General features: G+C 39.1%; 1 protein-coding gene across 1 annotated transcript; it reads right to left on the reverse strand.

Annotated features, from left to right (window-relative positions):
- Positions 1 to 2,678: 2,678 nt before the first annotated feature.
- On the reverse strand, positions 2,679 to 3,575 carry LOC120519089 (type-1 angiotensin II receptor B). Its single transcript, XM_039742186.1, has one exon. The coding sequence runs from the start codon at positions 3,573 to 3,575 to the stop codon at positions 2,679 to 2,681; it is 897 nt and encodes a 298-aa protein (XP_039598120.1).
- Between the last annotated feature and the right edge of the window lie 10,121 nt (positions 3,576 to 13,696).

Genomic DNA, 13,696 nt, shown 5'->3' on the forward strand with positions numbered 1-13,696 from the left:
ATGGTGGCTCATTGATCAGGTGGCTTGGGTTGGAATACCAGCATGAAGGCTGTCTGTGTGGAGTCTGCATGTTTTCCCCTTGTCTTTCTCTCCAGTTATGCTCTCCAGAAGGTGTGTTGGACTAACTGACAAATCTAGATTTGCCCTGTGTGAGTGAGTGGTAGTGCGCATATTAGCAGCCACTGCAATGGACTGGCATCGTGCCCACAGTTAGTACTCACTTTGCTCCCAGTGCTACACTGAAAGGCACAGGGCTGCCTTAACCCTTAACTGGATAAGTAGGTTAGAAAATGGATGAGTAGATAAATTTGAAACTTATAGCTTGCATAAAAGAAAACAAACAAAAAATATATAAACAAATGGCTCTTTACAAAACTCTTCATCAGCCTCTTTACAATAAATCAAAAAGCCGCGGGTGGATGAGTTATTAGTAATCATAATAAGAATGGCAATGTCTCATTTTGAATAGCTGCCTACACAGGCTCCTCTACGAAAGGATACAGAGCTGACTTTGGGATTCAAATCAGTGTACAACTGTGGAATGTGTTGCCATACAAAATTCAATCCAGCAAGGTTCACGGTGAAATAAAAGAATAACAATAAAAAGCAGGAGGTTGTGAGAGGGGCATGCTCTTGAGCAAATCTAAACTAATTCAGCATCAAAAAATAAATATGAAGCCTAAAAATAGGTGGACAAATAAAAATATCTGAATTGCACAAAGCCTCTTCAGCTGGAGTGCATTTCTTTGGGGTGGCACAGTGGTTAGGGCTGTGCTGACTCACCTCTCCAGGTCCAAGGTTTGTATGCCAGCCCAGTCTCTATCTGGGCAGAATTTGCACATCTTCGCCATGTCCATATGAGATTCTGTCTGGCTGCTCTGGATTTTCTCCCACATTCCTAAGATGAACGTCTTAGTGTAACCTTGTTTAAGCACATATACCAAAACAGTGAACATATTACAGAAATGCATTTTTGTGAAGAAATATTTCTTACTGTATTTTCATTTCTTACTGTATTGTATTTTCATTGCTTTTACAATGAACTGTGCACGCGCTATATATATGTGACTGCTTACTTACAATATGGTAGGCCAGTGGCTAGCACTGCATCCTCATGGATCCGATATCTGGGGTTTGAATCCTATGCCTAGCTGTTGTCTGTGTAGAGTTTGGATTAACTCCCATGTCCATTTGAGATTCTTTTTGGGCACTTGAGCTTTCATCCCAAAGATGAGCACCTATGGGTACATACTCATACTAAATTGGTCAGTTATGACTGAATGAGCAAGTGTGATTGTGTGGTTGAGACTGGCATCCCACCCTGGATCAGTTCCTGCCTTGCGCCTGAATCTGCCATCAGAGGATCTGAACTGTTCAGGTGTCACAAAGGATGGAATTAACGCTGGGCGTGTGCCTCCAATAAATCAAGTGGTGCAAAACGAACCCAACAGCCACAGGGGTGTATGACGTGCAGGGTTCAAAACTCCTAGATTTGTAAAATAAATAAATTAATAAAAAGTTGGAAGTTTTAGCTTGCTCATTATCCTAGAGAGATTGTGAACATTTCTATAATGACTACATTTTTTATTGTTACTCTAAAACAGTATGCCATCATCAAGGTTCACTCTAAGACTATTTTTTGACATCTAAACAGCCTTGTATATTTTTTAAATATTATTTCATCTCAATTATGTTTCATGAGAATTGAGTTCTAACCATTAAAACATTCATTTGGTTTATATTAAACAAATAATACAAAAAAGTATATTTTTTCATGGTATATATTTCAATTTTATAGTAACATCAAAATTAAATTTCAAACAAGTGAACTTGTATGCAGCACTGGCATTGTGTAATTCACTATACATTACTGACATCTTTGTCTTTATGCATTTTCATTTTATTATGTTTCCAATGGCAGAGGAGTGGAACAGTGGTTAGAGCTGCTGCCTTTCAGATTTAGCACTCTGGTTTTAAAAACCATGCCCAGTTGTTGTCCGGGTGAACTCTGCATGTTCTCCATGTATCTGTGTGGGTTTTCTTCTATTATTCCAGTGATCCTCCAACATACCAGAGAGGTGTAGAGTTAGTAAACTTGCGATTTTAAATTGGACCTGTTTGTGTGAGTGGGCCCAGCAATGGATTGGTGGTCAGACCTATCACCTGATGTTGCCAGGATAGACTCTGCCCTTGCACCTTCAATCCTGGATTGAACTAAGCAGGTATGAGAATTGTGTGTTACCCACAATACCATATTCTATAGCTGGAGCCTATACCAATAGCCAGGGCAACTTCAACGACCCACCCTCATTCGTTAAGGTCACCAGCCTAACCTGCACATCTTCAAATTGCGGAACAAAAATGATAACTATCCAGTGAAGAACCTACACAGGTAGATACAGCATTGAACCCAGGTCTCCAGGGTGATGGGCTAGCACTACTAACCAGTCCCCCACTGTCCTGCCCTTGTTTCAGTGTTCTGTCTTTATTCTTTGAATCATTCTTCTCTTCTACTTTTTATCAATAGTTGTGCTCCCTTTGAAGGCCCATGACACTGAGAGAGTGTGCTGGGAGAATTCTGCTTCTACATCATATCCTACATTTAACTCTTACAGCATGCCAATATATTACCCTGGACCTTTCACAAATGAGCATAATACATTTTTGTGTTGCTGCTGTCATCTCCTCAGTAAGAATACATTGTTTCCAAAACCATAGATGTAAGGGCTGCCAGTGGAATAAACTGCTGAGATGAAGAAGTCACACTCTGACCAGAAGGCAAATTTATCAATGTCTGCTGTATACTGGAATATCATGTGCAGGATCCAGACGACCTCAAAAATGCAGAGGGCAGCTATCACGGATATGTTGCTGCGCCTGGATGTGGATGTCATCTTGCCCAGGGGTTTCTCGCCGGCAAGTTTACCTGCTGCCACTCGTCTATTCTGCAGCAGCACTTTTAGAATGAAGATGCTGAAGATGGCAATGATCAGTAGGGGCAGGACATTAGTCATGGCAAGATATGTGGTCTTGTAGGCAATGTGACCCAGGGAGCAGTTTGACCTGGGGCACTCAAACAGACTGGAGGAACACTTTGTTGAGACATTCTCATAGAAACCATCATAGCCATGACTGAGAAAGACAGATGGCAGACTGAAGCAAAATGCCACAGCCCAGACAGCCCCACTTAGGACCCAGGCGACCCAAACTGTGTCTAGTGGCGTAGGCAAATTTACCCGAAAGACAGCATCCTTCAGCTTCTGATAACGGAAGATGCAAATCAGAACAGTGAAGAGGATGCTGGTGGTTTCACCAAGACCAGACATGAACTTCAAGGTTAGACAGAACCATGTGGCTGGGTTCATGTTGAGCAGCTCAAGTGTGATGTCCACCATGTCCACTAAGACACTCTCCACCAGGTTGGCTAAAGCCAGTCCCATCAAGAAGATATCAAAGGTCTTCACCTTAGACTTGCACCACAGAGAAAGCAGCAGAATGAGATTTCCCACGATCCCCACCACACTCACCAGAGTTCGGCACACGTAGATCACAACTGTTGCTGGCTCCATTGTCATGGTGCTCTGAGTTGTTATGTGACCCTGCAGAAAAAGCCAGCTTTAAGAAACACAGCCCTGGCTCTGCTTCTACACTCGCTAGGGCCACACAAGTTTTGAACAAGTCCCTCTGGAGTCAAGACAGCCTGGCTCTGATTGGCAGAAATACATGAGCTGTAAAAAGAAGCAAAGTGGCTCATGGGATATCAACCCCATGGAAACAATGGTGGGGCTTTAGAAGGGCACAATCATGTGGATCTGCTTGACCTATAGAAAACATACACTTTTGGGGTGGTTCCTTATGGGGGCCTGCCTTCACACCTCTTCAGTGTCTGGCCCAGCATTTCTGGTCATTTGCTTTGGATGATGTTCTGTGAGGAAAGGAAAATTCCACTGGGGCAGTGGGGGTAGTGATGATGCAGAAGACTCATCTGTCTAATGGCTTGCTAGTTAAAGCTTTTGTCTTTAATTGGTAGGAAAGTGTTTATTTTTTGACAAAGAAGATGTGTGCTGGTGAACCTCTTACTCCACAGTCACAGAGTCTTCATTCGCTGCACATGCTTCTTGTACCATTTCTTCTTTTTTTAGCAATATTTTTCATGCTCACCATGAACAATACTCAGAACACAACAGTTTAACCAAATCTGTCAGGGGACTGGCGTCTATACAGGCAGCACTGGGCAGAAATCAAAAGTTTATAAGGCAGCAAACTGTCACAGGGCCCATTGACAGAGGGGCCAATTTAGAATCTCAGACTAATGTAACACGTGTGGAACACATGGAGAAACACTCACAGACCTGGGGAAAATTAAACAACTCCACATACATAAGCCTGGGCGCATGATTCAAGATACAAACTGTTGGATACTTGTGGTCCTGTGCCACTGTGCGGATACCATATACAGTTACAACTGAAATATTAACCAACTTATTTAATTGTGGCATAAGAAGATGTTTTGTTCCTCTATATAACCTTAATATTCAGTGAGAAAAACCTAACCAGAATAACTAAATACCATTATAAACTACACAAAAAGAAAACAAAATACTTTTCATTGGCCGGAAAATAAGGAATACAAAGTAGAGATGAATGCTCACCTATGAACTATTAGTTGGCTTTCATTGCTTCATTCATTCTATGAATCCACTGACTCCAAACTTTAAATCACAGTGACCTATTTCAGCAGAACTGTGTGCAAGGCGAGAACCAACTCTTGGTTGGATGCAATCCGCACATACTCATACAGGACCCATTCAGTGTTGCCAGTCCATCTAACCTTCTCATCCTTTGGAGGTGAAATGGACCAGAGTATCAAAAGAATGCCCATATACGTACACATGTGGAGAACATGCAAAATCTATGCAGAGAATGACCAGGCCCATATGGGCTGTGGAGATTTAAATACAAAGTACAAATTGTGAAATTTGCAAGAAATCTAAAGTAGAAAATGAAGAAATAAAGACATAACAAAAATGAATAAACAAGACCAACAGAAATAGTAATAAAATATTCTTAAGATATACAGTACTTGTATGTGTATAAGTGCAAATGGCAACATGCAGAGAAGAAGATGAATTAAAATATGAGGAGGACATCATGGGCTAGATGTATCAAATGGTAGGACATATGAAGACATTAATGTGGACAGCAGTGACTCACCCTGCAAGCAGTATGCAGAAGTAATTAAATGTGGCAAAATGTTTGAGATAGCTGTAATTCAATTTATTTCAATACAGGTGCTCTTCAAAAAGTAGCCTCCCCATGTCTACACAGAGTTTTCCACAGACATGCTAAGTGGCTGACCAAGGAGCTAATTGTGGACTTGAAGCAGCAGCAATCCTATACCCCACTAACCATCAATGGGATCACAGTGAAGAGGGTAAACACCTTCAAATACCTTAGAGTTAATATCTCAGAGTACTTGAGCTGGACTTTACTTGCATCATTTGAGGCAGATGAGGAAATTTAGAGCATCCCCAGTGATACTGAATACTTTCTATACATGAGCTATAGATAGCATACTAACCCAGAGCACCACATCCTGTTATAGCAGCTGCTCAGTGCAAGACTGTAAAGCCCCGCAGAGAGTAGCGAAGCATCTCACCAGTTGTGCTCTGCCCCCCTTACAGGGCATTTACAATAGGAGATGTAGAACCAGAGCAATCAAAATTATTAAAGATCCTTCATACCCTATGAACTGCTTGTTCAGCTTACTGAAATCAGGCAGATGTTTCCGTAGTCTTATGGCTAAAACTGAGAGACTTAAAAGGTGCTTCTACCCTCAGGCCATAACACTTCTTAATCAGGACATGCCCCTGCTGCTCAACCCTTATTTACCTAAGTATTTTTTTTATTAACTTGTTGACATAATACCCCTATCATATTTTCTATGTATGTATCTGTATCTACATTATATATTACTTATATTATTTCTCTAATGCACAGTCTGTTGAACTAATCAGGCTATTTCACTGCACATTCTACATGTATACTAGTGTATGTGATGAATAAAATGAATCTTCAATCTTGAATTAGTAATTCTAAATTGTCCCTTGTGAGTGGACTCTGAACTGGGCTGATGCTGTGTCCATAGATGGTTTCTACCTTGCACCTGATATCACTGGAACAGGCTACAAACCTCAGTAATCCTGAACTTGGCAGTGTGGCATAGTGGCTAAAGCTAAGGACATCAAACCCCAAGGTTGTGAACTCAAATGCTGCTACTGAAACTTTTTAACCATGAGTAAGTCACTTCACCTGCCTGTGCTCCAATTAGAAAAACAAAATAAATGAAATTAATTAAAGTGTTGTAAGTTGCCTTGGACAAAGACATCAGCCAAATAAGAAGATGAAGAAAATAAATGAAGTAATGATATACAGTACACCCAAACCCTAAAATGCATTAGTGGGAATCAATAAAGTACATATTGTAGTGTACACTCTTCTGCCATCTACATCAGTGTGAGGAAAACTTTCTCTGGCGTGGGCTGCACTCTTTTAATAGGATTGTAAGCTAATTTGATGAGACATCACTTTTTTTAAATAAAAAATAGATTTTGCTTTATTATCCCCCTCCTCCTCCTCCTCCTACTCTATCCAACCCACATACGTCTGTCCAAAAATATGTTGCCTGCTGAATAAGCGGTCACCTCCCTGTTGTAACAGCACAGGATGTCATGGCACATGGCGTGGGTGTGCACCATTATACATCCCAGGACTGAAGCCCTTAACGTGGCCATTTATCTCTATGCAGGTGAATCACGACACATGTTAATTTCCCATGTTCCACGTACCATTCAAGTAATATTTCCACCTCAGTACTTCTCAGCTACATTTTGTACAAACAGAAGCTAATAAATCCCCAGATCCTCCAAACAGTTTAATGAGACATCTCCAATTAGGCTTGTTTCAAGCACGCTCAGGCAACACAATTTCATAATGGTGCTAATTTTTTCTGTCTCCCACAATGATAGCCATGTAGAAACGATGAAAATAAACACACACACAATCCATTTTCTCCTTTTTCTGAAAACAGAGGTTATGATTTCAAATTCTGTATTTTTTGCCAGCTCAAAAGCTATTAAAACAAACCATTGCAACCTGTCTTTCTAAACAAGAAATTATTCAACAGTTCTTTTGAAATCTGGAATTACTTTAATTTCTCTTGAAGCTTAACATATTCATACATTTTTCTTAAATACAATTTTTTGGTTACAAGGTGGTATAGAGGCTAGTGCTTCTATCTTACAGCTCCAGAGTTGACATTAAATCCCGGCCCAGTAACTGTGTGGAATTTCAGTGTTCCCCTGCTATCTGCAGGTTTTCTTCCCACATTGCAGATTGATCAGAGACTCTAAATTGGTGTTGCTTATGTGAATGTGCCCTGTGAAGGAGATACAGTATGCAGACTAGAAAATGGATGGTTGGATACTGAGATGTACATGTTTTTAATAGGAGTTGGGAGAGGTACAATGCTTAGCACTACTGCTTCATCAATCCAGTATTATTTAGTTGGTTATATTGCCCAGTCATTGTCTATGTGGAGTTTGCATGTTCTTCCGTATGTCTTTGTGGGTTAACCTCCTACATACACAAAGACAAGCACTACAGGGTAACTAGTGACTCTAAATAATTTCCAGAATGACTGTGAATGTTGTGTGTACTCTGTAATGGGGTGTTGATCTGTTCAAAGTTGTTTCCTGCCTTGAACCTGATTACTATGTGATAGGATTCAGCCCCTTGTGACCATGAATTGAACTGAGTAGGTTTGAGACCTTATATACTGTATACACATCATATGGAACGGTCGTCATGGTTTAAACTGGGCAGACCCCAAAACTTAGTGTAATTTCCAGCCCGGATGGGTTTCTTCCTTCCACTGTCACATGGTTAGGTTCGTTGTCGATTTTGAATTCACCAGTGGCGAGACTGTGTAAGAGTTTCATCTCCAAAGTAATAGTGGACAATTTACAGGCCGGCTTCTGTTGGATGCCTGATCCAATCAGAAAAGGCTGAAGTTCCCATCTTCCCAAACAAAAAAAGCAGGTCGACAAAATACAACCAAACAATACAATGAAAAAATACTGATGAGACAAATACTATTTACTTAATACCATATCTTCAATAAAATGTAGTGAATCCTGAACTGCCTTATGCTGCCTAGGAAAACCAATTTCAAGATTCATAAGCATAAAAAAAAGATAAAATGCAAAGGAAAAAGGTAAAATTTTATAGGCCAATTGCATACTGATTTTTGAGTCTTGCCTTTGGTATGGCTGTGATGCATATGCTGGGTTCATGTGCTAGTGTCCATTGATGGCATTTTCGTCTGATAGCCATGATTCAGCCAGCTCTCTGGCACTTTTAGTATTAGCCTTGCAGGCTTAAAAAGAAGAACAACCACATATTAAATAAGACTTTATGACCAATACCCTCCGAACCCCACCTTATTAATCCACTCCTCCCCTAACACCCACCAACCCCAACCCCTTCTTCATCTACTGCCTTTGATTCCTATATGTCTAATCATTTTCTTCTGATGATGACTCCTGGTAGGGGTTGAAAGCTTAGGAGTAAAAACCTATTTTAAGATAAGTGGCTCATCTACTCCCTTAGTGGATTTCTAGCTACAAATACGCAAACTATATATTATATATACACACTACGGGGGAAAGACCCACTGGCGCCTTTGGACGCCCAACCCCCAGTTGCAGCCAGAATATTAATAAAATCTGTAAATGTACAAAAGAAAAATTATTATTTGTTGAAGTCAAAATCACGAAATTCTATAAATATGTAAAAGAAAAATGTGTAATTATTTAACGGAGTAAAAATCATGAAATGCAAATAAAATATTTACTCTCTTACCGATTGGAGTATTCCTGTTAAACTGAGGTCCACTATGCTCGATGAGTATTTGTAACTGACTAAATAAATGATCCATTAGTTTTAACTGACAAAAAACATGACTTTCCCGATATTTTAGTTTATAATTTAAAAATGGAACAAGAATCTGAAAATCTAACAACATCAAATTAAAGTTTGATAAATTCTGAAAAGAATGATACCATAAATATATATGTAGGTTTTAAAATAAGCCCGACTTAAAGTGTCACAAAAAAGTCACATAAAAACACTGCCAAAAAATCACTGCACTTTTAGGCTTAGGATTTTATATATAGAGTAGATGTAAAAATGCTAAGGTTTGTGTCTGTCAAATGATTATTCGTGAACCACTGGGACTAGAATGTTGATATTAGTCTTAATTAAATGCTTATCATATGATAGATGCTGCAGAAACAAAAAATGTGGCTAGTGACAAACTTGTCAAAGTTGTCAGAGTTTGTGTCTTTTCTAATGCAAACTGCATTGGGAAACCAATGGAGAAGGTAACATGGCAGAAAGAAAAAAATCAACAGTAATATCTTCTGAATATGAGGCAAATTGCAAAAGCAATTACAGAAACCAATTACATTTTAGGAAAAAGAAGAATGACAGCTCCAGCATCCACAGCTTGTCAAGCACATAAGGTGCTACTACGTGCTGGTATTCATGCACTACATGGGCTTCGACCTTGATCCTGTAAGGCCCAGAAATCTGTGTTTTTTAACAGCTACTATTGCTTCTGGCTGCTTCCAATCTATTACTGTTCCATTCAATTCACTGGGCTCTGGGCTTTCATTAGATCTTTGAACAAGTGATCCCAGCCAATCAAACGTAATACATGACAGATGGCAGTGCCTTAGACTGGCTCCCTAGTTACACCAAACACCATTCATTTTATATAGCACCTGTCTGTATTAACCACTGACCTGAAAAGACATTGTTTTTTCCATTGAAGACAGTTATACAGTATGGCAGAGCTGGGGGTTGAACCAGACATAAACGTTTAAGTGACTTGTCTAATTGGGAACTATGATTTGGGCAGCCCTCCCCATACACTGTAAATGTCTCAGAGAAGGCTGAACTGTTAGTTGGCTTAGATCCATCTTTCTTTGATGCTGAATGTTCTTCAACAACAGCCCCACAGAAGAAGTTTGTTGTAATGAGAATAACAACCTCACAATCAGAGTAGTCATTTACAAAGAATGGCTTACACTCTACAGGTGAATGGAAATTAATCTGCTTCTGAATGATCAGTACACATTTAAAATTAGTCTTCAGAACTGGCAGTGTGTGGCCCTTGTATTATTTTTAGTGGACTGTGATAAACATTACTCTGTTTATCTAAAAGTCCACAGTGCAATTCCAGCAAGATTTCTCATGTTGCCTACTATACAATTCATGCAGCCATACAATCTCCAAAATGAATGCCGATTATCTACATTTGGTTCTAAATTACACACATATAAGATGTGGCATCATTATTTATCTCAATGTGAAACTGCAACATGACCAATTATGAACAAAAGTTGTCTACTTAATGGATTAACTATTGTTAACCAAAAAACTCAAAAGTCATTTAGTCTTATTAGCTACAAAAACACACATAAATCAGGTTACTGTTTAACAGCTGAAACTACACCAGCAACAAACTTTAGGGGTTATATATTCAGCTAATAATTGAAGCTTACCTTTAGGTGCTATCTGCTACCTTCCTGTCTGTCTGTAAGAGCAAGTGCAATGTCAGAGCCACTTTAATAAGGGGCATTATTTCAGGCAAAAGCCTGCTTTCTTCTGCATAACCCAAAGAGAATCTGACAGGGGTGGAATGCGTTATGTCCAAATGAATTAATCATTTTGGCAAAGGTGGCACAGCATTTTGCATGAGAGAAAATACATCCTGCAAGGGAAGACAAGCACTACATCTGATGAGTGTTAGAATAAACCCAAGCTAGGAAAATATTCTGAGACCTTTTTCCCCCTAACATTTGATTTCAATGTTTGATTACACAATGGGACTTATATCTCACAAATAAATTGTAAGGATGTCTAGAATAAAAAGCTCATTTGCAAAGATATTTTAATTTAGCTGATGATGTAATTAACATACTGCAATCTTGTTAGCTTTGTTATGGCACACATTGTCAAAAGTGATATCGATATATATAATTCACTAAGGGCACGCAAGACAGTGAGCGCAAGCAAGACAGAGAGCGCATGCAAGACAGAGAGCCACGCTCGCCAAAGCCCAGCCGCCAACTCTAACTAAGGGTAAGCAAGACAGAGAGCGCACGCAAGACAGAGAGCCACGCCCGCCAACTCTAAGACCATGGGATACGCATGACAGAGCCTTGTCCCCCATCTCTAATCCTACTTCCGTGTCCACTGTCCCTCTCGATCAAACAGCAATAAATAGCAAACAAACAAAGATAACTGGCAGTAACAGTGCAAAATTCACAATTGGTATGCCAGTTTGAAAAGATAAGTTTTGAGGGTAGTTTTAAAATGTGCTATTGAATCGAGCTGATGTATATAACAAGAGAAGAGAATTCCCGAGTTGAGGAGCACTATGAGAGATGCTCGAGCTCCCATAACACAGAGTTTGATGTGTGGTACAGAAAGTACTGCTGCAGATGAGAATCAGAGTGAGCGAGAGGAGTGTCAGTCTGTAGGAGATCAGTGAGGTTGTGGAGAGCTTTATATGTTAAGAGCGGTATTTAGTATTGTATTCTGTAGTTAACAGGGAGCCAGTGAAGTTGAGAGAGAATAGGTGTAGTATGGTCAGTGGATTTAGAACAGCAGGTTATTATCCTGGCAGCAGAATTTTGAATAAATTGTAAGCGATGGATACGTTTTTGTGAGATGACAGATAGAATACCATTACAGTAATCTATACGTGAGGGTGAGGTGACTCGGGCATTAACCAATACTTTAGTACTGTGTTGCGTAAGAACAGGACGAAGTCTAGAAATGTTTCGGAGATGGAAGAAAGCAGTCCGAGAAATGTTACATATACAGGAGGAATTATTAAATAATAATAATAATAATAATTATTATTATTATTATTATTATTTAATAATTGCCATTATTAGTGTATAAATGAATACAAATAATTGCATGTAAACGATTCCCAAAAATCTGTTGTATGTAAACGATACTGTTTAAAACGTTATTGTTTTTCATCAGAAAACCCGGTTTCCATGCCTACCTGTATTAGTTTAAATGGCACTTTTACCACTCGCAATAGGGCGGACGCGCTAACTTATCGTGTTAACTGGGCAACACAGTGAATGCGGCGTCTATCTATATATGTCAATGTTTTTCGTAGCCTGCTACAGGAAGGTACTCTCTCGACCATTGGCATTGGTTTCGCTCCTTACTATTTTCGTTATACTGTGATGGTGGTTTCCTAAGCCTTTGTTATACTGAATTCCTTTCTCACCGTTTTCCGTTCCTATTCTTACACCACTGTATGCTATGGTGGGCTTTGGCTAGTATAAAATAAAGATTATTTAACCAGTGAACCAGTTTATTATCAGTATACATACAAAACAAAAAAAAAATCACAAACGACAGCTAATTAACTTCTCCTTCCTATTATTATACTCCTTTTCTGAGGACTACACAAGTGAAGAATTTGATAACCTCCCTACAGTCAGAGAGTGCCAAGGAGGTACTTAGTGACTTGGAAATTGTACAGGGAGTAGTGCTGCTTTCCATTAACCTAAAAGGTAACAATTAAGAAAACATGGCCATGGTGTAAAATTCAGGTAGGTTCATAAACTTGGTTAGCTCGTTTGAAGGTTGGAGCATTTTTGATTATTACAAATGCTTTTAACAGTGAATCATTCAAAAACAACAGTGACAACAGAATGCAGTTACATGTGTAAGTAGTGTATATAAAATATTGATTTTGTAGGCAGCAAATTCAGTCTCAAGTGATGAAAAGATTAATGTACTGTTGTTAGTTGCTTTTGGGAGTGGAAGTTCTGTGGCTAATTGTACTTAAGATTTCTTAAGCAAAAAAAGTCTCAAGCTAAAATTATTGACTACATCTAAACATGATATATAACTGATCATTGTTAAGCATCAATCTAAATTTATGTTTGTAAATGCAATTTTTTGTTTATTATGTGTCATATGTTTATGTATTATTTATTGTGGCTATTATTATGTACTGTCATTATAAATGTGCCTTTGTTTGTTTCTATTTGTGGGTGGTTCCCCAAGAGGCAGGGCCACCCTGACATCACAGCTGCTGGGCCCTTTTTCTGGCTTTATATTTCAGTCAGAAGTAGGATTCAGCAGTCAAGCATTTCATTTGTATGAAGTAACATTGAGTATTGTGTTTTTTTGTAATGGATTTTCTAGTTTTCTTGATTATTTTTGCTCTGTTTAAAGGATTTTGATTGTTGTTTAACATATTTGGAATGGTTTGCTTTTGTTTGAATTTTTTTGCAAATAAATTATTTGTTTATAAACATTCTCCGTACACACTGTTAATACAGGCCATAGGTTTATGATTGTCCTTCCTCTTGTGGGTTTTTCTGTATTTTGGGATTTCGTATTGTTGTTTTGCCGGCTCCCTGTTTTTGGGCCTGCTCTGGTTAGGGTCAGCATGTTATATTTCGGGCATGGCTGAGTTTAGGTGAGCCTCTTCTGGGCAGGGCAGTGAAGGTCCTGGCTGGGTTTATGGGACTTTTCTAGGTTAACACACCCTTTAGCCATGTTTGGAGCTCTAGATCACAACAATCACTGT

This window comes from Polypterus senegalus, chromosome 18, assembly GCF_016835505.1.
Source record: "Polypterus senegalus isolate Bchr_013 chromosome 18, ASM1683550v1, whole genome shotgun sequence".
Lineage (NCBI taxonomy): Eukaryota > Metazoa > Chordata > Cladistia > Polypteriformes > Polypteridae > Polypterus > Polypterus senegalus.